Below are 25,156 nucleotides of genomic sequence, written 5' to 3'. Positions count from 1 at the left end.
GTATTTATAAAAGTTGTTGTTGTGTTTCAAGAACTGAGAGTGTAGAAAAAAATGTAATTAAAAGTGTAGAGCTAAATTAACATTAAATTTGATGATTCTATATTTTTTTAAGGCTACAATATCACTCAAGAGTATAAAGATTTACCATACTAATCTGGCTAGAATACGTATTCATTTTCCCTTGCATTGACAACGACATATTAAAAATTACAAATAAAAGCTTAACATTGCTTATATACTAGTTGTAGTTTATCGATATACGATTATCACACAAAACTACTATTTCACCAGTAGCGATATCATTAACGATTACCCAGTGAAATCAAGCATCAATTTAATCAGACATTGACAGAATCAGCTCATTAATTTCACGAACCAAATTCCCATCTAAATTATATCCACATCCAAAGCACTATTATCTTTATGCGATTTAGAAATGGATTTCCACTTACGGTATTTATTAACCATTATTCGTATCGTAATTTAAACATTTCTCTTATTTATTACCTACGTATAGATATACATTAAATGGTTGCCCATTTTATTCGACAACTTACAAACAAAGCGGCAATTATTTACGATTTATAGCAGAAACTACATTCAGAATATTCAATAAACTTTATATGAAAACGGGAACATTTAATGTTTATTTTATTATTTAACCATTTAATAAAGGATTATATTGCGTTCATGTAACCTAATTACTTCCATACGTTTATTTAGTTTGAGAGGCGGCTTCAATATATATTTTTAGTTCGTATACTTTTCTCTCAAGTTCATGTTCTAAAAATAATTATATTTAATACTTTATAGGTTTTATAATACTCTATTTATACACTATATATATTCTCTATATATACGTTGCAAAGGTCAGATTATGTATAATAAGATTTCCTCGATATAATATGAGTTGCTATGTCGCAACTCGCAAAATAATCCTATTACTTTTCAATGCTCTTCCTCTATAAACGTTAGATTAAGCGCAACATCTCTTTTTCTCTTTGTTTTGAATACTTATAATAATCTAAGCTTATAATAAACTATTTTACGATTTTTGGAATACACTTTCAAAAACACGTCATTATTAAATGGCCAATGTAAAAATGTAAAGTGAAATATGTGACCAACTTATGACACATTTGAAACGACACAACATTCAATATAAAGTACGGTTCGTCAATCATAAATATCGGGAAAAATCTGAAGCTTCGATAATAATCTCGCCAGCTGCAGCGCTCAGACTACATCCATTGCGTCATAAATTAACCGCGTGTGGTCATTTATAAGGTGAATCATTTCTAACGTGGAGTGGCAGCGGTGTTCTATGCAATATGTTCTGACGGCGCTTCCATCAATCCTTTGGATGCAAATCGGTCGGAGCTTCGTGATTTATAATCGATGTTTATCGTTATTTGTATGAACGGATAAACAAATGATTGTGTGTAGAGTGAATGTAGGCTTTGTGCTGTATGCTGTATATGTCCTTTGTTAGATATTAGGAAATGATGGCATGACTTTGGTGCCTAATTGAGAAGTGTGTTCAGATTTTTTGGAGAGGTTTTTTATGTCAAATCATATCTACTATGGATAGAAATTTTAACTATCTATCTAGATTCTATATATAATATAGAATCTAGATAGATAGTTAAAATTTCATTACAGAACTTCGGCATAGAGTTAAGTGACATAAAGTTTAGCATTTTTTCTATAGTTAATTTTACAGGTTTAAATTTTTCTATCAAAATAACACACGACTATTCATCTGCTATTACACAGAATCGTACACAAATTTATAGGGCTAGTTAAAAATCTTATCCATAAATCGTCAACTCTATACATTGAGATAATATTAATATGGAGATGACACCGCCTACATCACTTATGTTCCACTCAACATACGTCATGTGACGTATGTTGCGGTATTTTTTAATGGTTTTAAAGTGAAACGCATCAAACATGCCTTCGTGTGTGTTACGATATTGCACAAATAATACAAATAATACGGAAAAGTGCAAAGGAATAACTTTCATCGTTAAGTACCTAACTAGATAATAATTTTTAAAACTTAGTTAGAGCAAAAAAATGGCGCACAGATTTTGTTCGTGGTGTCTACTCCATACGTAGTAATATTATCTCAATGACTCTATAGGGTTAATTCATAGTGACAGACCGATATGTTTTCTTATCTCAATGGAACAATAAATATGAAGCAACAAATAAATCGCAAAAGGTTAAGCGTTCAAACATTAGCCTGTAATTAAGCCGACGTTCGCTCAGGCGTACTTTATTTTTTACTTTCGCTAACGAGTGTACTTTTAATTACTGATCTCTTAAGATTAATTGTTGTAATGTAATAAATATTACGTTCCTGGAGTTCCCTACAGGTGATTGATGATAACAACAAACGCTTGGTATTCTACGAAGCAAGCCCTTAAGTTGAAAAGTTCGCTTTGAAGCTAATGGATCGTTTGTTTTGATCAATTTTACTTTGTTATTTTACGAGTATGTAGGTATTTTGTAGTGATTAAATAGAATATTAATAGAACTTTATCACTAAAATGAAAATATGTGTTCAAAATAAAGTAACGTTTGAAATTATCTATTGTTATCTGTGGAAATACCAAATTTCAAAGCCAAAATAAGCCATTAATTAATATTTTAATTAATAATTAATACATTAATTTTGCTTCCCATATTTAGCAATTCTATTCCTTTATACCCATTTAATGGTCGATTAAATTGTTTCAGGAATTAAAAGAGAGCTTCAACTATGGCCTATTCTGTCCGCCGGTCAACGGCAAAGCCGGGAAATTTCTGGATGAAGAGCGGAGGCTCGGTGACTACCCCTTCAACGGACCTGTTGGTTATCTGGAGGTGAGTGTCACAATTGAAATTAACAATATTCCATTCCATGTTCTATAAAACTAAAAAAAAATCATTGTAATTATTAATCAATCGTCTTTAAGTCGATTGATAGGTGATATCCAGTTATTATTTGTCTAATTTTTATTTTTAATGTATACAAAAATGAGAGATAAGTTGTATATTTACGTTTCAATTGGTTACGTAAGCTATCTATTTCGCCCTTCATTAATAATTGCATGCTATATCTATTTACACAGTCGGTTATCTCTTTATATACTAAATCAATGAATCAAAACAATTGTAACTTATAATTTCCCGGTCCACCATCTTGTGAAATCCTGCGTCAGCCGTAAAGCTCAACAGTCGTGTTAAATCTCGCGCATTTGTCTCTCGCTGACCGCTTGACAGCCGAGATATTTGCATTGCCAAGAAAATCACCTTTTGCGTATTAAAGTTTATTAGTGAGCAGTAATTTAAGTTAATTGACTATTTGTTTTCATTAGCTGAGTAGCGATTCTGTCATAATTAATTTACAATTTTCATGACGAACTCAGTTCTTAAAATTAATATAAGACAAAGCGTGGTGTAATGCTTAGATATGATGGAAATTTTGTTTCAATTAATATTTTTCTAAATAAAATTATTATCCTTCTCAAATACCGTTGTATTCCAACGTTCCTAGACCAACTTAACAAACTCAAGCTGCTAAAGCGCTGTCAAATTTTCCAGCTAAAATACAAGCGTCGAGTATACAAGATGCTGAAGCTGGACGAGAAGACGCTGAAAGCGCTGCACTCCCGCGCGAACCTGCGGCGGTTTCTGGAACACGTGCAACACGGACAAATCGACAAAATTACCAAAGCGTGCGCCAAGGGACTCGACCCTAACTTCCATTGCCAAGAAACTGGAGGTAATCTATTTAGTATTCGTGGTACGTTAATGCAACGCTAAGCACTGGGAATTCTCTAATGGATTTAAGTGTGTGTAATAAAAAGAGGAATTCATTTAGCTCTTATTTGCGAAATTGTTTTACAAAACGATACATTGTTTAAGTAACTATTTCTACCTTGTAGTAAATGGAAATTCATAATTTTACTTTATTACGAACTAGCGGTCCGCCCCGGCTTCGCCCGTGGTACATATTTCGCAATAAAAGGTAGCCTATGTTCTTTCTCAGGGTCTAAAGATTATCTGTGCCAAATTTTATCAAAATCGGTCCAGTAGTTTATGCGTGAAAACCATACATACATACATACATACATACATACAAACCTTTCCTCTTTATAATATTAGTATAGATACTTGTGAATATTCAAGATTATAAATACCTTGTAAGCCTTATAAAATATATTACGAGACTAATATAGTTAAGGTTTCTCTTCGGCATTAGATAAAATCTACTTATCAAGAACTACAGCACATTAAACCGCGAGAATTAATTTGCTACAATGCGATTACTCAACATATTGGCTTGCGCAATAATTCTCGTAATTAATGTAATCTATGGGTATTATATAAAGCAGAAACACATTGCGGTCTAATTAAGGCTTAACAATGAAAGCCTAATATGGGAGTTAATTTTGAGAATACCGCTACACAAAAAGATACTCTTAGGTTTAATCATCTAACGTACGTACATCTTACTTCTATCCATACTTAATATTATAAATGCGAAAGTAACTCTTGTCTGTCTGTCTGTTACTCAATCACGCCTTAACTACTGAACCAATTTGCATGAAATTTGGTATAGAGATATTTTGATACCCGAGAAAGGACATAGGATAGGTTTTATCCTGGAAATCCTACGGGAACGGGTTTTTCCTTGAAAACGCGGGCGAAGCCGCGGGCAGAAAGCTTGTAAGCTATTAATAGCACTCTGTTTTATTTTACTATGATATCTATATCAAAGTAACAAGTACCATTGTTATCTTATTAGCTTTTATAAAAACAGATAATTTAGACAAATAAGGGAATGATTTGTAAGAACCTATCAAGTGATTAATTTCTCATTTAGGCATATCATTGAAAACGTACGTGGGAACTATAATACATATCTGTACCTGAGTTTCAATATAAAAACCAAGTATTGTGATCATTCTCACTCGATTGTATGCAACACACTGACCCGTAATAGTTTCACCGAGGAATTTTACTTTTGTTTGCTTCAAGTATGCGAGATCGGTAAGATGTTTGATAACAAAACAATAAAATCACTAAAGCTAATGGAAGTTTGTTTGGAAATCCAATCAGTTTAAATACAGGTATTCAGTGTAAAACCAAAGATTATAAACAGTTTCTGTAGGTTTCATATCTGTGGCTTCTAACTTTTAAGACTCTACCATACCAACAGATTTTTGGTATTCGTTAAAAACTCATGTCTAGAATACTGAATAAATTTTTCCTTTGTTCTGAATTCAGGCAGATATTTTTCTTTACAAAATTTTTTTTATACAAAAAGTCCAGGACCTATTGTTCCGAATTTATATATTTGTATATTAAGGTTGAAACTTTAATAATTCTCTTTAAACAACTAATATTTATTTGTATTATTTATAAATTCCATTTCTAAAACATTTCCACTCATCTCGCTACACATTGAATTTCAATACATTTCCATAAACAATATGTGTACACGAGCGTGAAATAAATCACTACCTACTTAACCGTGGTCTCGCAAACAGAAGCTATTCATCTAATAACTTACACACTATTGTTTAAATGATAAATACCCTCCTTATAGATCCATTTATAGTAATAACACACTTATGTATTCAGTAATAAAATTGACATTTCCGTGTTGCAAGCAGTCGGTTAATATTGTGAATCGTATCAATTAAACCGTGTATAATCCGAGATTGATGCTCTAACCTTGAAAGCGACTGTACATAATTCTATGCAAACGCATTTTTAATCGGTATATTTCTAAAGATTCTGGCTTTGTTCATAATTTATAAGCCACGTATAATTTACATGTGTTATATTTTACCAAATTTTTGTTTTATATTATAAGTAGATATGTATTTATTCATTGTATAGATTTTTTATGAGAAAGGTTTTGTTACAGTTAAACAGGTGTTAGAGAAACAAATTTAATATGAGTGGTAAAAAAGACAAATTAGTTCACTTGCAGAAAAATATCTTTTAACTTATTTGTAAATTGTAATATAAACTAATATTTTTGTTTCTTGTATTTCTCTGCCTACGCATACTCATAATATACCAACGTCTCATTACAGAAACACCTCTATCAATAGCGGCCGGCCTAAAAACTCCCGCCAAAATTCTAATAGCGCTTGTCAATGGCGGCGCACTCCTCGACTATCGAACTAAAGATGGCAGCACCGCCATGCACCGAGCCGTCGAAAAGAACTCTCTAGAAGCTGTCAAAACGCTCCTAGAACTTGGCGCGTCACCGAATTACAAAGACGGCAAGGGACTCACGCCCTTATATCTGTCCGTGACGAATAAAACCGACCCATTATTGTGTGAAACGTTGCTACATGATCATGCTACGATTGGGGCTACTGATTTACAAGGCTGGCAGGAAGTTCATCAGGTACTTGTCTCCTACCTATCTTTCTCTTAGATGTTTACAAATCTCACGAATGGCTCTGCTATAAAGTTACTACCACTATAAAACATACATTTCAATCTGCAATTTAAATTTGGAATGAAAATTTAAGTTTTTTAATTTTAAACCTTGGCATTATTCATTTATATTCTGTTCTGGCAATAAGCGTATTATAAATGGCATCTTCACTTCACGATTTACGCATAACATTGTAGTAAAACAAAATATTCGTACATTCCAGGCATGTCGAAACGGTCTGGTCCAGCACTTAGACCACTTGCTGTTCTACGGCGCAGACATGAACAGTCGGAACGCGTCTGGTAACACGCCGCTCCACGTGTGCGCAGTGAACGCGCAGGACTCGTGCGCGCGGCAGTTGTTGTTCAGGGGCTGCGATAAGGAATCCTTGAATTTCGCTAATCAGACCCCTTATCAGGTAATTGCAGAATGGAAAAATGCAGAATAACTTTTTTTAATAATTTTCCGACATCATAATATGACTAACTTTTATGAACTAACTAAATTGTCAAATAACAATTTTAAATGATAAAAGAATTCTAGAAACAATAAGTATAATTAATTTGAATTAGACATTTGCCTTTTTTGAGGAGTTGTTTATACATCACTTCATTTTGGCGCGAGAATATAATTCTTCATTCCAAGAAGGGCAAAAATCTGTAATAATTGTATTTCATCAACTCTAATATAATTTGAATTTAAAATATTTATATTCTTAATCATAATACTTCCAGGTTGCTGTAATAGCAGGAAATTTAGAATTAGCTGAAGTTATAAAGAATTACAAAACTGAAGAAGTTGGTGAGTTATACATTCTTTAAATAATATTGCATGGCTTTCACTGGTGCTTCATATTATATTATGTAAGTTTTAGACGTTAAGAATAGGTTTTATTATTGATATCAATTATTTTTTTTTATATTTGTACATATTTTACTAATAGATTTAGTATATTTATTTAATTTCTATGCTTTATAATGGGGTGTATTACTGTGTAATAATTTATTTATGAAATATAAGCATTTAATAGAATTTTTAATTTATTCATATTTCTTGCATGCCATCATTCATCAAACGGAATATATCATTGCTTTTCATAACGGTGATGGTTGTATATCGAATGGCTAGATACGGGGCGCGTATATATGGCAGGTATATGTGGGGGGGTGTTGTGTTATGGGGGCTATAGAGCGCGGGTTGCAGTGCCGTTCCGCGGGCCGCCGCGCTACAACCCGCGGCGCCGCTCGGCGTGGGGCTGGTGGGCCGGCGACCGCTCGTCGCTGGCGAGCAGCGCGCGCCTGGCGCCCGAGCTGGACGCGCTGCTGCGCGCGGGCGCCGCGCCCTCGCCCTGCAGCGACCGCCCCTTCTCCTCCGCCTCCTCCAGCCTCAGCGACGCCAGCCACCCCAGCCACGAGGACGACGCCAGCACCGTCACGGGTGAGCCGCAACCATCACCCGCCCTCCCCGCGCACCCACAGAACATATAAAAGAGGTTAGAATGGCAATAATTCGCCGTTCCTATATGAACCGGTGTCGCCTGTGGGTGTGGCCGAGTCCGCGCAAGTCCGCTTACGGCACATATTTGCAATTTCAAATCTAGCCAATCATAGCGCCGCGCGATCACGCGTTTTAAAATGGAACGAATCATACGCATGATGATGATGTGAGCAGTGCTCATATCCTTGGCGCGTCTGCCCCGCCTACAATGCCTTTCTAACCTCTTTTATATGTTCTGTGCGCACACCGCACACCGCACACGTCATCGCATGTCTCTAGTTCTCACCGTTCGCTTCGCTTCGAACGAGGACAAGAGAGTCCTCTAGACTCCTATAGATCTTTGTTGTGCTCAGTGTTGCCCCGTTTAATTTATGCGGCACGTGAACGTTAGTCTCATTTTGTAAATTAACAATCCAAATAATCTTAATCTGTGTGTCGGTGTTTTTTTTCATAATTCCTTTTTATCAATTCAAACTTAACCTTAAAGTCACAACTCAAAACTAACCTTTAAATTGGATCCAAACGCGTTGCTATCGAGCGGCTGTCGACAGATAAGAGCCTGGGCGACACGAGCGACATAATCTCGGACTCGAGCGGCGTGGGCACGAGCACGTCGGACACCACCACGTGCTCGCTGCAGCCCGCCACGCTCGTGTGCCTGCAGGCTTACGAGCCCGCCGCGCCCGGCCATGTGCGACTCACGCAAGGGGATATCATTGAAGGTGTGTGGTGGAAATTATTAATGAAAATGGTGTTTTTTTACAGATTTTTACAAGGCAAAGTCAAAACAAAAAAAAATTGAAAACTTTTTAAGTGGATATTAAAACATACAATTTTACCATTTATAAATAAATAATTATATAACATTTACAATTATAAATTTACAATAACATTACAATCTTTTCATACGGTTCTTCAATAAGATATTTATGGTTTTACGTGTAATTTGAAAACTTAATTTATATTTTATCTGATGACATTTTTTTCAGAATATTTCTTCCTTTATGCTAAAGCAGCGATATTTTAAGGCATACTAACAACCATTGTGATTAATGTCATATACATTCACAAGATGATTAATAGCACATAGAATTATTACACAAGGTATTTTATGAATCAAGTCATGTCGTATTAACTTTAACATTTGTCCATTTTTATGAATATACGCAGTTTACAGCACTTCAGTACAAATTACAATGCTTAAAAACCTCTTTGTACGTTTTAAAACTGTATTTTATCTGAGCGACTATTGATTGTGTAATTACCAAACTATAAAGAATGTCGTTTCTATACAAAGTATTATAAAATAAAATGTTGTGTGGTTTTATGAAACCACGGTAAAAGTGAAACTTAGGCACAAAATTATCGTATTTGTACGATAATTATCGTACGGTTCGACCGTCACGCGACATGCGCTACACAGACCAAAAAGTTTGAGACGATGTAATAAAAGTTTCACTTTAAAAAACACATTTATTTGACTCCACACAAAACATATTATCACCTACATAATATATAACATTTTCCAGTAACGGGTTCAACAGACGAGGGCTACCTAGAGGGCCGCGTGCGCGGGTCGGGCGCGAGCGGGCTGTTCCCGGCGCATTGCGTGCAAGAAGTGCGACTGAGACATAATGCACATTTGCATCAGGTGCGTTATATACATATTATATATTATGCAAATAGATTTTTGAAGTGAAACTTCTTTATCGGGGGTGGACAAAAATTTTGTGTAACATTTTTGCGTTACGTTACGCCGCGCGCGTGACATTTTTGCGTTACGCCGTACTCGTGACTATATACATGTTATATTAAAGTGATCAGCAAAATCAAAGGGTTTGTTTTAATTCTAATTCCAGTGAATTTATAAAAAAGTAAATAAGTAATTTGACTATATACATGTTATATTAAAGTGATCAGCAAAATCAAAGGGTTTGTTTTAATTCTAATTCCAGTGAATTTATAAAAATTAAATAAGTAATTACATCTATTTTTCTAATACTTAGGTGTAATAATGGTATTTATTTTTCTAAGTTATTTATGATTAACCTCACTTTTTGATTGTATTTTTCAATACACTAACACGTGGGTGGAATTATGGTATCTATTTAATTTAATAATTTATATAATATAATATATATAATTATATTATTTATATATTATATATATATTTATAAATTATTTATATAATTATAATATAATATATAATTTATAATTTAATTGTGGTATTTATTTTTCTAAAATTGTATTTAAAGTTAACCTCAGTTTTTGATTGAATTTTTTAAAACATTAATAAATCTATGACTCACGTTAACACGTGTTTGCTTGATTGGTGTTCATATATGATTTTGTGAATTCAATATTTATAAGAATAAACCTCAAACTCTTTATGTCCAATCAAATTATGCATGTGCTTTGTTTCTAAGAATTACAAAAGACCCTAAACTTTGATTACTTTTACGATAATAGCCATTGACTATTATACTGTGCCAGATGTGGATACAGTTACCTATTCAAATTGTTTACAATACAGCTGAGCCGGTCGTTCTACAGATATAATTCTCCAAAAATATTAACCAAATGTGGTCGCTTAATGCGGTATGTCGTAGTAAACAATGCCGTAAAAACCAATGTTTTCGATAAGGCGGTCATATAACATTCAGCAAGGACCTTTCATTTTGGTCAATTTAACCGGTATGTTGTTATAAACGATGTCGCCATAAACGGTTTTGACTGTATTTAAATAGGTAGCGAGGAGCGAAGCGACGAGCGTGTTAGACTAACGTATTTCTGTAATATTGTATACAAGCTGTGCCCAGTGCCGCGCGGTTTCACCCGCGTGGCTATGCTCCTGTTGGTCTTAGTTACGAAGTAACTATTCTCTAATCTGTGGTCTTAGCGTGATAATATATAGCCTATATTACTCGTGGATAATGTAGCTTTCGAATGGTGAAAGAATTTTTAAAATCGGTCCAGTAGTTTATGAGCCTATTCATTACAATCAATCAAACAAACAAACAAACAAAGTTTTCCTCTTTATAATATTAGTGTAGATAGTAAATTATTTTTTGAAAAATAAGGTCATAAAGAAGTTTCACTTCTTACGTGTGTACTCTAGTACACGCACACATTTTTTTTTATTAGGTACTTACTCGTAAATTGAAAAAATATTTCATTTTAATAACTCAGGCCCCGGAACCACAGACACAATAGAAAATCTATTGTGTCTGGGACCGATCGGGCCGCTTGGGGCTCAATGGGTTAAGAACAAATAAAGACTGCGTGGATTGCCACACATGTTATTATTTATCTTTTCGGGGACTCATATTGATGGAATTCACCTTATCTCGATGACTTTTAATTATTTTGAGAGCTTTAAAGCGTCTGTTAAGCAATATTTTATAACATATTATGTGAAAATCAGCTATGAGAAAATACGTGAAGAAAGTACTGTTTTTTATGAACCTTGATTACCCGATATCTGGAAATTGGCTCATTGAGAAAATATATATCATTCAGAAAATATATGAGGTCTGAAGGCCCCGGGATCTTGTACTATATAGTTTTAGGAGTGTTGGGTGTACTAATGAAAGACTCGCTATGAAGCATACATATTTAATGTGCGCGGCGTATACGTCCGGCGACGTCAATTGGGAGTTTCACCTGTGTTACACATTATATTTATTATTACATTATAGTAAGCAAAACCCCTACATAGTTAATTCCGGATCTCACTGTGTTTTTTAACTTTCCAGATACATATTTGAAATAAAATTTCTTGAATAACATACAATTAACCACTCATCCCCATAGACAATGTTTCCCTATATATTATCTTCGAAAGGTAAATAATAAATATTTTATATGACACAATATATTAATATGTTTTTCCTAATAAAAACACTTAAACTTAAAACCTTAAACTAAAAAACTTAAACACCTTTCAGGTAGTTGCATCGGGAACAGTCCATCATTCTCGAGTGAGCGGTCGCCGGGAAGTCGGACTCAGTAAAACTTACAGCGCCACCGCTCCTAGAGTTAAGAAAACGTAAGTTTATTTATTTTCGTATTATATACAAATATTGACTGATGACCTCCTGTTTTCACGCACATTAGAGAATTACAAAGAAATTTGACTTACAAGTTCAGTTTAAGGCAAATTCTTCACACACAGAAGTTTAAAACTTGTCCAAGTTTTGTCATAGGTAAGTTAAAAATTATTAACATGAAATAATATACATAAAGGCAAAGTCTGATATTAGATGAATAAATTATGATTTCATAGGTTATACAAACATTGCATAGAACAAAATAATGTTGTCAATAATATTAATTATTATTTACAAACAAGGCATTGTAAAATATTTGGTACCATGTGGGTATGACGGGTGCAGTGCATCAATGTGCCTACTGAGGCATTTTATTAGTGGCCGTATCATAAGTTACGCATGTACATATTTCCCGAAATGTTTTCAGATGTTTCTTATATACAGGTTTTTGTGTGTTTTTGAGAATCAAAAGCGTTACGTAACAGCCTTATTTTGCTAACTTTCAGTTGCGATTATTTTTGAGTGTTTTACCTCTACGGAGCATATGTCTGCCAACTTCACGCTTTAACTCTCTTCAATTGCCCACAATTTGTTTCTCTTTTTTGTGTTATTATTATAACTACTGCGTACTTGTACAAATGCCAGTATCGGCAGCATGGCGATATACACGGTGCAGTCTTTATTATTTTGTACGTTATAATATGAAACTTTATAAGTTTTGATCATTAATTTTATGATCGAAAGGTATATCGATAACTGTTCACTATAAATACTATAATACACTAGTGGTCCGCCCCGGCTTCGCCCGTGGTACCTACATGTTTAAACTATCCTATCTCTCAAGTTGGATCGAACTGCACATGGTGTGCGAATTTTATTATATGTAATCGGTTAAGTGGTTTAGGAGTCCATTGATGTACGGGGTTGTAGGGCCCGTACAGAGTAAATAAAAGAATCAAGTACAATAATTGCCTTTATTGTCTTAATTCTATATGGTTAATGGTGATGGTCATGAGCACGCGCGATTGAAAGAAAGAAAGAAAGAAAGAAAAATCATTTATTAGGTACACCACATTGACACATAAAACATAAAAACAAAATTAAAAAAAACAAAGAACAGAACACAAAACAAAGAAAATAATTTAAATGACACGTAAAAAATAAGGAGGAATGATAAAAAATAATTAAATCAAAACACCATAAAAAATTGGTGTGGCGACCTAAATGGTGAGGCCCTCAGCATATGTCATGCCAACCTGGTCGGCATAACGCTGGTTTTCAGTGCCCCCCACAAGACAACAAGGCAGAAGCCCAAAGTGTCCCCTAACCGTGACTATTGCTAATAATACCTACCTATACAGAACAAAACAATAAATCCTCTACAGAATATTCATTTACATTATGGAGCATTTAAAAATAAAAATATTATAATAATATAAATAAAAATAAAGAGATATATATATATAAATAATATTTGAAAATACATATAAAATAACTTAAAAAATAAATAAGTATATAAATAAATTTATATTAGCCCTATATACAACGCAACTAGGCTTGTTTTACGAATTCGTTTATCAAGTGTGCTTTATATTTATATCTGAAAGCATTTTTTGACACTGACTCACGTATCGGCGGCGGAAGATTGTTCCAGCACTTCGTTGCGTTGTATACAAAACTACCTCTAAAAGCAGTTGTATGGAACTTTGGCATAAATAGCATGTACGTGGACCCTCTTGTGAAGTGCGAGCCTTTTCTGTCACTCATCCACCTAAGTTTGCAGTAAAGGTATTTAGGCATCTGGGACGTTACCACTTCAAAAAGCATGACAGCGAAGTGAAGGCGTCTGCGTCGTTCCATGTTGAGTGTTTTTGCCTTGATCAGATATGGTGTAACGTGATCTCTCGAAGGTATGTCCCAACAGAAACGAGCGCAGGCGTTCTGAACGCGCTGTATTGCAGTCTTAGTTTTTTCAAGATTGCTATGGTGATCGAACGCGAACTGGTGAAATATGTATTAAAATGCCGCGTGTCCGCGTAAAACGCTGACAGCGCGCAACGTTATGTACGAAGATCGTACAATTATTGAGGTCAAACATTGTGACACGAGATTTATATATATTAAGACTAGCGATCCGCCCCGGCTTCGCCCGTGGTACCTACATGTTTAAACTATCCTATCTCTCAAGTTGGATCGAACTGCACATGGTGTGCGAATTTAATTATAATCGGTTAAGTGGTTTAGGAGTCCGTTGAGGACAAACATTGTGACACGAGATTTATATATATGTATTAAGACTAGCGATCCGCCTCTGCTTCGCCCGTGGTACCTACATGTTTAAACTATTATATCTCTCAAGTTGGATCGAATTGCACATGGTGTGCGAATTTTATTATAATCGGTTAAGTGGTTTAGGAGTCCGTTGAGGACAAACATTGTGACACGAATATTAAAGAAGGCTGAAAGAACGACGAACTATTGGTCCGATTTGAAAAATTCTTTCGGTGTTAGGTAGCCCATTTATCGAGGAAGGCTATAGGCTATATATCATTACGCTAAGACCAACAGGAGCGGAGCACTGCGGGTATAACCGCAGGGCACAGCTAGTAACAAGTAAAACCTGTTTATAAGTTTCGTTAGTGTTTATTGTTATATTTTAAGCGTATTGTATAAAAATTGGTTGTTTGTAAAGTAGGTTTACGATCGAGATGTTTTCGTGATAACGTCTTATTGGTGGCAGCGCTCGAGATGAGACGGGAGACCGGTCCGTCTCTCTCTAGTTATACTTGCGATCGCGCTCGTGAGGTTTTGGTGTGACACAAGTTTCTGAACATGTCACCCGACTAAAACGATTTTAAAAACGTTATCACGTTAATATGCCAGGTTCGGCAACACGGAGACGCGCACGGTGGTGCTGCACCGCGCGCGGCGCGGCTTCGGGTTCGTGCTGCGCGGCGCCAAGGCCGCGTCCCCGCTGATGGAGCTGCGCCCGTCCGAGCGCTGCCCCGCGCTGCAGTACCTGGACGACGTGGACGCGGGCGGCGTGGCCGACCGCGCGGGGCTGCGCAAGGGGGACTTCCTCCTCGCGGTCAGACCTCTGTACACATGATACACTATACACTTGATACTCTATGCACATGATATAGCGCTGCAGTACCTGGACGACGTGGACGCGGGCGGCGTGGCCGACCGCGCGGGGCTGCGCAAGGGGGACTTCCTCCTAGCGGTCAGATCTCTGTACACACGATACACTATACACTTGATACTATAATATATCTCTATACACTTGACGCTCTATATACCTATCACGTGCTACCTACGAGACACTTAATCAATTGGCATCTCACCAATCTGTCACTCCCACTTAACGCTCTCTAAACCGCACCCAACTGACATTAGAATCTACAGCCACATGACTCTTGAACATTTTACCCAGCTGACACTAAGAGTCCGATGCTTTCTACCCACTCTATACCTAATACACTTGCTCTACCCAACTAACAGACGCATAAGACACTAACCTATTGGTATACCAACCACCTACTTAATGATTGGTGACCACCTGACACCATCAACCTGATGATCTCTATCAATATGACACTATCCACGTGACGTTTTTATGTTATACACTTTTTATTTCCATTTCGAATGAACACTTCACACAATACATAAAACTGATTTGAATTAAATCCAAATTCAATACAATTCAATTCAGTTATCTCTCAATAAGCCCGAAATTAATTTAAATAAACGTAATTTCTATTAATAATTATTTAACATATCCTTACAGATAAACGGCGAAGACGTATCAGGCGCATCCCACGAGCACGTAGTAGAACTCATCCGCAGTTCAGGAGCCCTCGTTTCTATGACTGTAGTGTCACTACATAATCACGGTTAGTTATTCTTTATGCACGTTTTAATGTTACTCGATTTTGAGTCATGTTCCAATTTTAGCACTTCATCACATTACCACTAAGTGTACATCGACATTAATTTTGGCCCTGCGACGAAATTTCTTAGGTTACAATTTGCGTACATAAAACGCAAAAAAATTGGTTGTTTGTAAAGTAGGTTTACGATCGAGATGTTTACGTGATAACATAATGCAGTGGCAGCGCTCAAGATGAGACGGGAGATCGGTCCGTCTCTCTCTCGTTATACCTGCGATCGCGCTCGTGAGGTTTTGGTGTGACACAACTTTCTGAACATGTCACCCGACTAAAACGATTTTAAAAACGTTATCACGTCAAAAAATGTGGTAGTGATACGTGAATTATCTTCGCAGCGGGTGTTGGTGAGGTGAACAATACATGCACAGTGCCGACCAGCAAGTCGCAGGGTCAACTGTCCACCAGCGGCCGGCCTTACGCCGCCACACTACCACGAAAAGCTGCTGGTGGTATGTAACACTCATGTCAGACGATATTTCATCGTAGTAGATGTCTAACGATGCATATATTTTTAGATTCATCGTAGTAAATGTCTATTTTACTGATTCATAGTTATTTTTTTTCGATATGGTTTTTTCTACATCCGACTCGAAGGACCATTTTTAAATGTTGAATGTACCGTGTTTAACACGTTACATGTGTATTATTAGTGTTTTGCATGCCGTTTTAGATTAGTTTATTCTGCCTTCTATATATTTAAGTTAATATAGATTACAATATGTACGTACTAAAAGTATATAAAAAATAAAAACACAGAATATATTGCACGTGTAGCAATGAACTTGGGCACAAAAACGCATATTTTGCTTTTTATAAAATATGTATCCAAAGACCCAACAAATAATTTTCTAGTGACATTGCTTTTGCACGCAGAAATATGTATTAATTTAAGGTAACTTTGAAATAGGAATGTAATATAAAAAAAGATACCGCCTTGGCATATTTTTTTCCATTTTTTAAACTTTTCCAAAGATTTGTAATTTGTATGTTCGAATAATTTTTGTTATGTGTATGTATGTCAGGCCGCAGCCCCGCGCCGGCACCTCCACGGCGTGACCCGCGTACAACGCTGAGCGTGGGCAGAGCAAGAGCCAAATCTATGGTAGCTGGACTCGGTAAGAAGAAATATTTTAACTATTTAACTGTTCAAATATTAATAGTATTTTTATTGTGTCTCAAACAAACATTTATTTCAAAATAAGTCAATAGTATTCAGTGTATGTAATAGCTAAAATATTACTAACTATTAAAGTTTTTCTATCTATTGCGTACTAAAATTATTAAATAATTAACATAAACTCATCATCATTATCATTTCCTATAAGCATTTTGTTTTTGGTATGTACTGAATTATTAATAATATAATGTAACATCTTTGTACCATATTTATGGTAAATAAAGAATTATATGAAACTTTACCGTTTTTTTCTCGACTTCCAGAAAACGGTGGTGAGAAAGAGGAAACATGCGAACCACTCAGTGTCGCTGGAAAATCATCATCTGCTGAATCTGTACAATTACATCCTGGTAGTAATAGTAAGCTTTCTTTCATTCATCTAATGCTACATTTTACCAGTAATCTGCTAAAAAGAATGTCAAAAAGACTTATTAAAATATTTCAGGTGCTGTGTATGAACATGATACAAGTTTAAATAATATTATTAATAATTAATGATTAATAAGCCAGCATGTATATGAGAACAAATATTAAACAGCAAAATCTGTCGTCTTATCGTAGTGAATATTGTTTCAGGATCAGGATATCTTGAAAACAATTTACAAGACATTTTAAACCAAATTTTACTTACTTACTTAATATTCCAGACGGCACACCCTGTCTCGGCACCCCGGTAGCCCCTCGCACAGCAAGCATCCGACAGCGCCCGGCCTCCTCACGCATCACGGCAGCAGAACTTGAAGAGCTGTTTCAGAGACAGGCGGATGCTGATGCGTCGTATGTTTCTTACATTTGAATTTCGATTTAAATGAATTTTGAACAGCCATTTTTTTATATGAGAATTTAAAAGAAGGAAAATAAATCAGCATTCCAAATTGATATTAATATAATTGTATAGTGTACGTGATAATATCACTTATAAAGTCCAAAACTGATCCTGAGAAGCGAAGAATTAATAAAATTCATTAATTTCATTGTACATCCATCTATTTTTTATTATATGTAGATTTTTGTGTATTATTATATCCTTATCCTTACTAAAATGAAACATACAATAACAAGCCAACCACGCAAGTAACAGTTTTACATGTAATCTATGCTAGTATTGAGCCTGATAATAATCTCGACATACTTTACCTTAATTGAAGGCACTTACCTCCAATCCAAGATGAAAACTTGTTTAAAAGAAACAAACAATTTTTTTTAATAATTTTTATTTACTTTCATTCTAGTGGTGGCAGCGGTGGCATGATGACTCGCAGTGCTTTCCAAGACGGTAGCGGGTCACCCGCAGCATCACCCGCACGTCTCGCCTCGAGAGTTTACGCGTCTGTTGCTGATATGAAGCGCGCGCGTGCTAAGGTACACGCACACATACTTACATTCACATAAATGAGTACACGCATACATATACATGCACACGCACGTTGCGCGTAAATATACTCACACATACGCACTGTCTGTAAACACTCACGCTCAAATGTACATATGCACATATGCACTGCACCTACACATGTACTGCGTACACACTCGTACCCAAACTGACGCATATCAAGAAGTTTCCATAATATCACATACCAAATAATAATTACTTATGATAATTAAAAAAAATACTATGTAGTATTATTTAAAATTAAGAAGTTATTTGCAATCCAAAAGATATGATCAAACCCAAATTTCTGTTACTTAACTAACTGGCAACCAGTAAAAAAATACATAGTTATTACATTTTTATACATAACTTCCAGCTATGGAGCAAATCGGCGAGCACAAGCACGTGCCCGCCCACAGAGGGCTCGCTGCGGCGCGAGTTCCACTCCACACCCGACCTCGCTGCTGCACTCGCTGCTGCGCCCACTCGCACGCGCTCCAGTCTCGACTTGCACCATGGTAATATATGGATATTTGGTATTGCATCAAATATCTCAACATCTATCGAGAATTTTGTCATGATAAAAAAGAAAAATATTTCATGTTTTTTCTTTATTTTCAATAAAAATGACAATTTTTCTCACCATGCTAGAAACTTGGATAACAAGGATCTTTAATTCTCGTCAGAAAACTATAAATTTTGACTAAAACGTCCAATTTTTTTTCCAAAAATTTAATTATAAATAGTGCTGTCAGAATTGATATTATTTTACCGACAATCTCGGTAATTTTTTTTAAATTGAATATGTATATCTTATTGCGTCAAAGTCCTGTGTTCTTTAAAAGTGTTATAAGAATACTAGCTTACCGCCCGCGGCTTCGCCCGCTTTGTCTAAAACCTAATAAATTATATACTAAAACCTTCCTCTTGAATCACTCTATCTACTAAAAAAACCGCATCAAAATCCGTTGCGTAATTTTAAAGAAAGCGACTTTGTTTTATACTATATAGTGATGTATGTTTTTATCCTTAGAGGGCGCAGTCCCCCCACCGCCCTCGGGCCCGGCGCCGCAGCCCCAATGCGCGGTGACGTCCACGTTCCGTCCGGCCGCGCCCGCCAAGCTGTACGCCGCGCCGCAGGACCTCGCGCCCGTCGCCTACCGACACCCTGAGGTGCGCACACACACACATCGCATAAATCGTTATACAGTATCGACCCTTTTTTTTGAAGTGAAAACTTCTTTAGCGGCGTTGAGCACTTTTTCTGTAATGGGTATAAAATCTTAAACTCGCGTCAGGACACGTGACCTGATCGAAAAAGCGTAAGACGGATGGATATCAAACATGCTCAACGTTAATAATCAAGTTTTCACTTCTGCCGGCACTCCAGGAGTGCAACCCGTCTTTTTTTTTATAGTGGGGAAATCTTCCAAAGATACCCACGGCCCCCGGGGAAGGAGCCGTGGGTTATGTCGGATTCTTACCGACTAAAACCCCACTGTGTTCCGTCGAGCCGCTTTAATGTTGAAGCCGCGGGTATTGGTTAGAATTCTTCCGCGACCATGCAGTATCGACCCTGAGGTACCCGCATAAACTCATATACACACACATATAGAGGCACAAACTCATATACACACACATATAGAGGCACAAACTCATATACACACACATATAGAGGCACAAAATCAGCGCCTAGTGACACATTGAGGTGCACACAGATACATGCACAAATCTTTGTGCACCTGTCACACATACAGAAAATATGAACCAAATGCATACATTACACACACAGATTCATTTGCATAACAATGTCAAAAGTGTTGTTACAACTTTTGGTCTTAATTCCATCTAACCTTACACAACGCACGATAAGGTACTTCGTTCCAAAAAATAAAGCAACATTTCCAAATAAAACCAACCCATTTGCCAAAGTCAGCTGCATTTCTGTAAATCCCTGAACAAAAACTCTTCCCAATCCATTATATAAATCCAATCAAAAAGCAACCCTATCTCAAGTGCCTACGTTTCAATTTCCAGCAAAGTGTACGCGGTCGTGCGTGGTCGCGCACGATGTCTGCGGACAGCTCGCACCAATACGCGCAGCCTATTGCCATACACAAGACGTTTGCGAGACAGGTAAGAAGATAAATAAATATACTTCTTATGTATTATCGGGGTTGGAAAAAAATTTAGTATAACATTTTTTCGTTACGCGTGACATTTTTCCGTTACGCGCCATCTTTTTCTTATCCCTACCACGCGTGATTGTGTACCATGCGTGTATTTCTGTAAAGTTGCATAATTATGTAGTAAATTATTTTTTGAAATACAAGGTCAAAAAGAAGTTTCACTTCTTACGTGTGTACACTAGTACACGCACACATTTTTTTTTTAAATATTATTTCTTAATGGTGTCATTAATTTATTCATAACATTATCATCATCATGACTATTTTATAAAATTATTTATTTTTTGGTTATTGTCATCATTTCAACCCACATGTGATACAAATATATTTTTTTTGTTTTTTTCACTTAGAACTTTCGATGGGATGATTTTTTTTACATAAAATAATTATTAACATAACATATTATACTTACATAGATAACAAGGAAATTAATAAAGTTCATAAAATAATTTTCATTTTCAGAATTCGACACCAGCGCCTCCCATCCCCGAGCCAGACTACAGCATGTCGGAATCTGATGAAGAAGAACACAAACACAAGATCGAACCCACTGCCGTCACGGAAACTAGTGCCAATAGCAATACAAGGTAAGTAATTGTATGTTTTTGAGCTTTTTTTTGATAATTTGAGAATTTATTTATAATGTTTTTTTAAACATTTTTCCAGGATGCCCATATTTTCCCTTGCTTCAATTTGTATCGAAAATGACGAGGAGATTTACAATTATTTATAATTTGTTAATATATCGATAAAGGTATTTATTTTATTACAAGTTTATACTGATGCCGAGGGATGCTTATGTATCATTTTGAAATAAAGTAAATATGTTTTTTCATCACACCCCATTCAATGTTTATATAAAATTCAAATGAAGTTAATTTGAATCGTGCATTGTGTGTGTTTTTGTTTCATATCTTATTTGTATAAGTATGTTATCAACAACGGGATAATGTTCGTTACGTCCATGTCGCTGATACTTGTTTCTTCACCATAAATGAACACTTGCATAACTGATATGTATTCTTTCTCCGTTCCAGCGGCAGCAGTTCGGGCTCGGGCACGATGCAGCACTCGTTCTCAGTGGACGAGATCCAGAAGATCCGCACGCGGCTGAAGTCGTCCCGCTCGTGCGACGAGCTCGGCGAGCGGGACGACGGCGACAACTCGTCGTCCGGCGTGTCGTCCGACCAGGAGCAGGCGCGCCCGCGCCGCGACAAGGTGTCCTTCTGCAGCTCCGTCACCGTCAAGTCGGGCAACGACGTCATCAGCACGGAGCCCGTGCACTCGTCGTCCGAGAGCCTCGCGCCCATGCAGCGCCACAACTCGCTGACGCGCAAGCGGGCCACTGCGGCGTTAGTGCGGGGGGTTGCCCGGGGCCGGTCGGCGGCGGAGAGGCTGGGGGTGGACGTGGCGCGGGCGCCCGGGCGGCGCTGCGCCGTGTCGCTGGCGGAGCTGCCGCCGCCGCCCGAGGAGCCGGGCGAGGCGCTGCCCGCACTGCCCGCGCTGCCCGTGCTGGCGCCGCCGCCGCAGTTCAGCGACCGCGTGCGTGTTGTGGCCGCGCTGCCCAAGCTCTCGCACCCCATGTAGGCACCGCCCGCCTGCCCCGCCCCGCCTGCCCCGCCCCGCCGCACTCTATAATGTTCTAGAACGTTCTGGAATGTGAAACTTCCATACGCGATTTTAGAATATACTATTTACGTATATTAAACCTTGTACCGATCTAAAACAATATAACATAAATAGATTAAAACGTTTCTGGTTATTATAATGATTTAGAAAAAACCTTTATGATCACTGTAATATTTAAATTATGTAATGACATGACATTCGAGATACGATCTAAACGATATGCGTAATAGTATATTCTAGAATTATTAAGTGAAATTCATATAAATAGCCCAAAATAACATTTTCGCTATTCCTTTGTGTAAAAGATGAGGGAAAATTTATACATCTATTTGATGTAAAATATTTCGACGTACTCAAATGTGAGGAAATAAATCAACAAAACTATTGTAACACACGAGTGTGCGCGTGAGACATTTAATAATTTGATGAACGTAGATTTTGTATAGGAAATTTAGAACGGTTGAATTATTGAATGTCTTCAACCAGTGTTGAGGAAACTTAAATTTTCAAAGTTGTATGCAGTTTTTCAAACTAAATAAACGGCTACTAAGGATTGTTCTTTAATCTATGTTTTATAAAACTTTCCCAACACTGGGACAAGCGTCTCCACACTCGAATCTTCTGGTGCCAAATTTTAAGCGCTCCATAACAGGACGCTATCGATTTTTCACAATTTTTCATAATATGCACTGATTTAATCAATACGTGAGCTACGTTTGCTAGGTGTCGTTCTTATGAACTAGTTTAGTGTTCGCGGGACCTAGGCCCTAGCTCGTCCCGCGAGAAGCGATACTTTTTTGTAATCAAATGACTAAATGAAACCAAAGATTTATAGTATTTATTATTGAGGAGTTAACATTGATATAGTTGAAACTAATTTTTATACATTCCCTCGTAACTAGTGTAACGCCGCGCCGATTCGGTTGAACCCGTTATTTATTCGTAGCGAGCGACGGCCGTTCCCTTATTTATGTTCGTTATAAAAATCATAAATGTATATTTAATTTCTACTACAACCGTGTGCCATCGCGTCTTTGATGTTTTAAATATTTTTATATATATTTGTAAATATTTAACGAGAGCTACGATATCAGTCGAGAGCGGACGAGCGTCAGACAAAAAGTATCCGGCCATCAAAATATATTGAAATTGAGAAATATAAGCACGATGATATATTAGAGAGTCCTATTGCGTGAGACGCGGCGCGTTTGTATTCCGATGCTTTATCCGTTCCATTGTATTATACATTTTTATATTTACTGCGTACCGTTGCTTTCGACCGCCGCAGAGCCGCTCGTGCGTGTAGATGTAGGCCAACGAAATCTTTAGACCGTCGATATTAGTTTTTATATGAGTATTAAAACGAGTTAGACTGCATTTTTAGATCGTCTACGTTAACGTGTTGAGTCAATTTTCGCAACGAAAATTTACAAAACTGTTACTCATTTCTTAGGTGCAATTTCATTCTCGAGAAGCGTATACCAAATTCGTAATTTAGCAAATTGATTTGGTGAAGCCGATCTCGCTCCCAGCCCGCGATACGACTATTTTATATTTTTTAGCATTTCAATATAATTTTCAGTTTTCAATGATTGCAATGTTATTTGATTTTGTTCGTTAAAAAGTGGGGAATTGCGGTATACTCGAAGCATAGAGTTGGGTACAGATGAATATGGTTTTTTATAAAACTATTGACTTTTGTAACACAAATGGGAATTGATGCTGCGAAATGATTTTCCTTAGATCATTTGGAACTTACTTTATCTGTACTCAACTTTACTCAGCTGAAGCACGAGTCGTTTGAAACGTAGCGGGTCGAGAACCCTATTGTATTAGCACAATTATGTTTTATTATTGGTGTATTATTGAGTTATTCTTCTTGTCATTAATTTAAGTTGTATAAATATATTGTCTACTTAAGGCATAGATAGGTAGTGGTAATTATATTAGGGCAATATTTGATGATTATAGAGTAAACGGAGTGACGAACGGCAGACCTGCTATTCGATGTTACTTTACGTTTATAATCAGTTTTAAATTTCTTAAAAAAATCTATAAAACACGATTTTATGAATACAATTGTATAAGGAATAATTTCGAAAAAAATGTTTATTTTAATCAATTATTATTGTTTGTATTCTATTTTAAATGTGATTGTTATATTATCATTCCATTATTATTAAGTTTTGCCGAATGGCGGGCCAGCCGTTGTTTTGTATAATATTTACCAATTGTTTTTATTTCATTTGAATCTCAGTAACGGACGTGTAACTACAACTTGGTATACTTTCAAATGAAAATAAATGTTTCATCACTATTTTTGTGTTTCATTTTTAACATAATATCATTTCACCAGTTATACTATCCTATATTCTCATTTTCATGCAAGTATAAATGAGTTTAAAAGTACCCTATGTATCACCACAGATAATAATTATAATACTATAAGGATGCATTAACATCAAACGAGGGAATGCTCATTCTAACCCCACTATGTCAAATTCTTTTAGTGTAAAAAAAAGCATAGAGCATTCTTTCGTTGTTCTTAGTGTGTTCGAAAATATTCTATGCAATTTTCTACTACTAAACAATACTGAAGACGAGTTTTCGTTTACACTAAAAGATCGCAAAAGATTACGCTTGCTCTATGTTCATTTGATGTAAATGCACCGTAGAACCACATAATATGCTGTGGATATATCACAGGGATATATCGTACCTAGCAAAATAATAACATTTCAAGGTGTCGTTTAATTTCCGGTCTGAATACCAGCCTTAACAGTTACTTTGAACAACTAAACAATGTAGACATTTTCGATCTAGAAATACCGGAGAC

The 25,156-nt window shown here is 36.4% G+C and overlaps 1 protein-coding gene across 8 annotated transcripts in view; it reads left to right on the top strand.

Moving 5' to 3' along the window:
- Prosap (SH3 and multiple ankyrin repeat domains prosap) overlaps window positions 1–24,637 on the top strand; it is a 153,698-nt gene extending 129,061 nt beyond the window's left edge. For 4 of the 8 annotated variants that reach the window (XM_089704041.1, XM_089704040.1, XM_089704039.1 and 1 more), the window contains 21 exons: window positions 2,749–2,874; window positions 3,595–3,775; window positions 6,102–6,421; window positions 6,678–6,872; window positions 7,189–7,255; window positions 7,658–7,891; window positions 8,503–8,673; window positions 9,481–9,602; window positions 11,899–11,999; window positions 14,884–15,088; window positions 15,791–15,896; window positions 16,289–16,402; window positions 16,976–17,068; window positions 17,394–17,489; window positions 17,778–17,907; window positions 18,363–18,492; window positions 18,879–19,020; window positions 19,536–19,675; window positions 20,540–20,638; window positions 21,154–21,278; window positions 21,729–24,637. In XM_089704041.1, the coding sequence (XP_089560167.1) occupies window positions 2,749–2,874; window positions 3,595–3,775; window positions 6,102–6,421; window positions 6,678–6,872; window positions 7,189–7,255; window positions 7,658–7,891; window positions 8,503–8,673; window positions 9,481–9,602; window positions 11,899–11,999; window positions 14,884–15,088; window positions 15,791–15,896; window positions 16,289–16,402; window positions 16,976–17,068; window positions 17,394–17,489; window positions 17,778–17,907; window positions 18,363–18,492; window positions 18,879–19,020; window positions 19,536–19,675; window positions 20,540–20,638; window positions 21,154–21,278; window positions 21,729–22,278 (3,447 nt within the window). In that variant the 3' untranslated portion in view covers window positions 22,279–24,637. Of the gene's footprint in view, window positions 1–2,748; window positions 2,875–3,594; window positions 3,776–6,101; window positions 6,422–6,677; window positions 6,873–7,188; window positions 7,256–7,657; window positions 7,892–8,502; window positions 8,674–9,480; window positions 9,603–11,898; window positions 12,000–14,883; window positions 15,089–15,790; window positions 15,897–16,288; window positions 16,403–16,975; window positions 17,069–17,393; window positions 17,490–17,777; window positions 17,908–18,362; window positions 18,493–18,878; window positions 19,021–19,535; window positions 19,676–20,539; window positions 20,639–21,153; window positions 21,279–21,357; window positions 21,446–21,728 lie in introns of those variants that run through there. The other 4 variants (XM_089704044.1, XM_089704045.1, XM_089704046.1 and 1 more) reach the window with 3 other exon arrangements.
- Window positions 24,638–25,156: the final 519 nt, after the last annotated feature.

Source organism: Colias philodice, chromosome 15, assembly GCF_061535455.1.
Source record: "Colias philodice isolate Cphi_HAF_F1 chromosome 15, ilColPhil1 Martin Lab GWU primary, whole genome shotgun sequence".
Lineage (NCBI taxonomy): Eukaryota > Metazoa > Arthropoda > Insecta > Lepidoptera > Pieridae > Colias > Colias philodice.
This window is presented reverse-complemented; position numbering and strand designations above follow the sequence as displayed.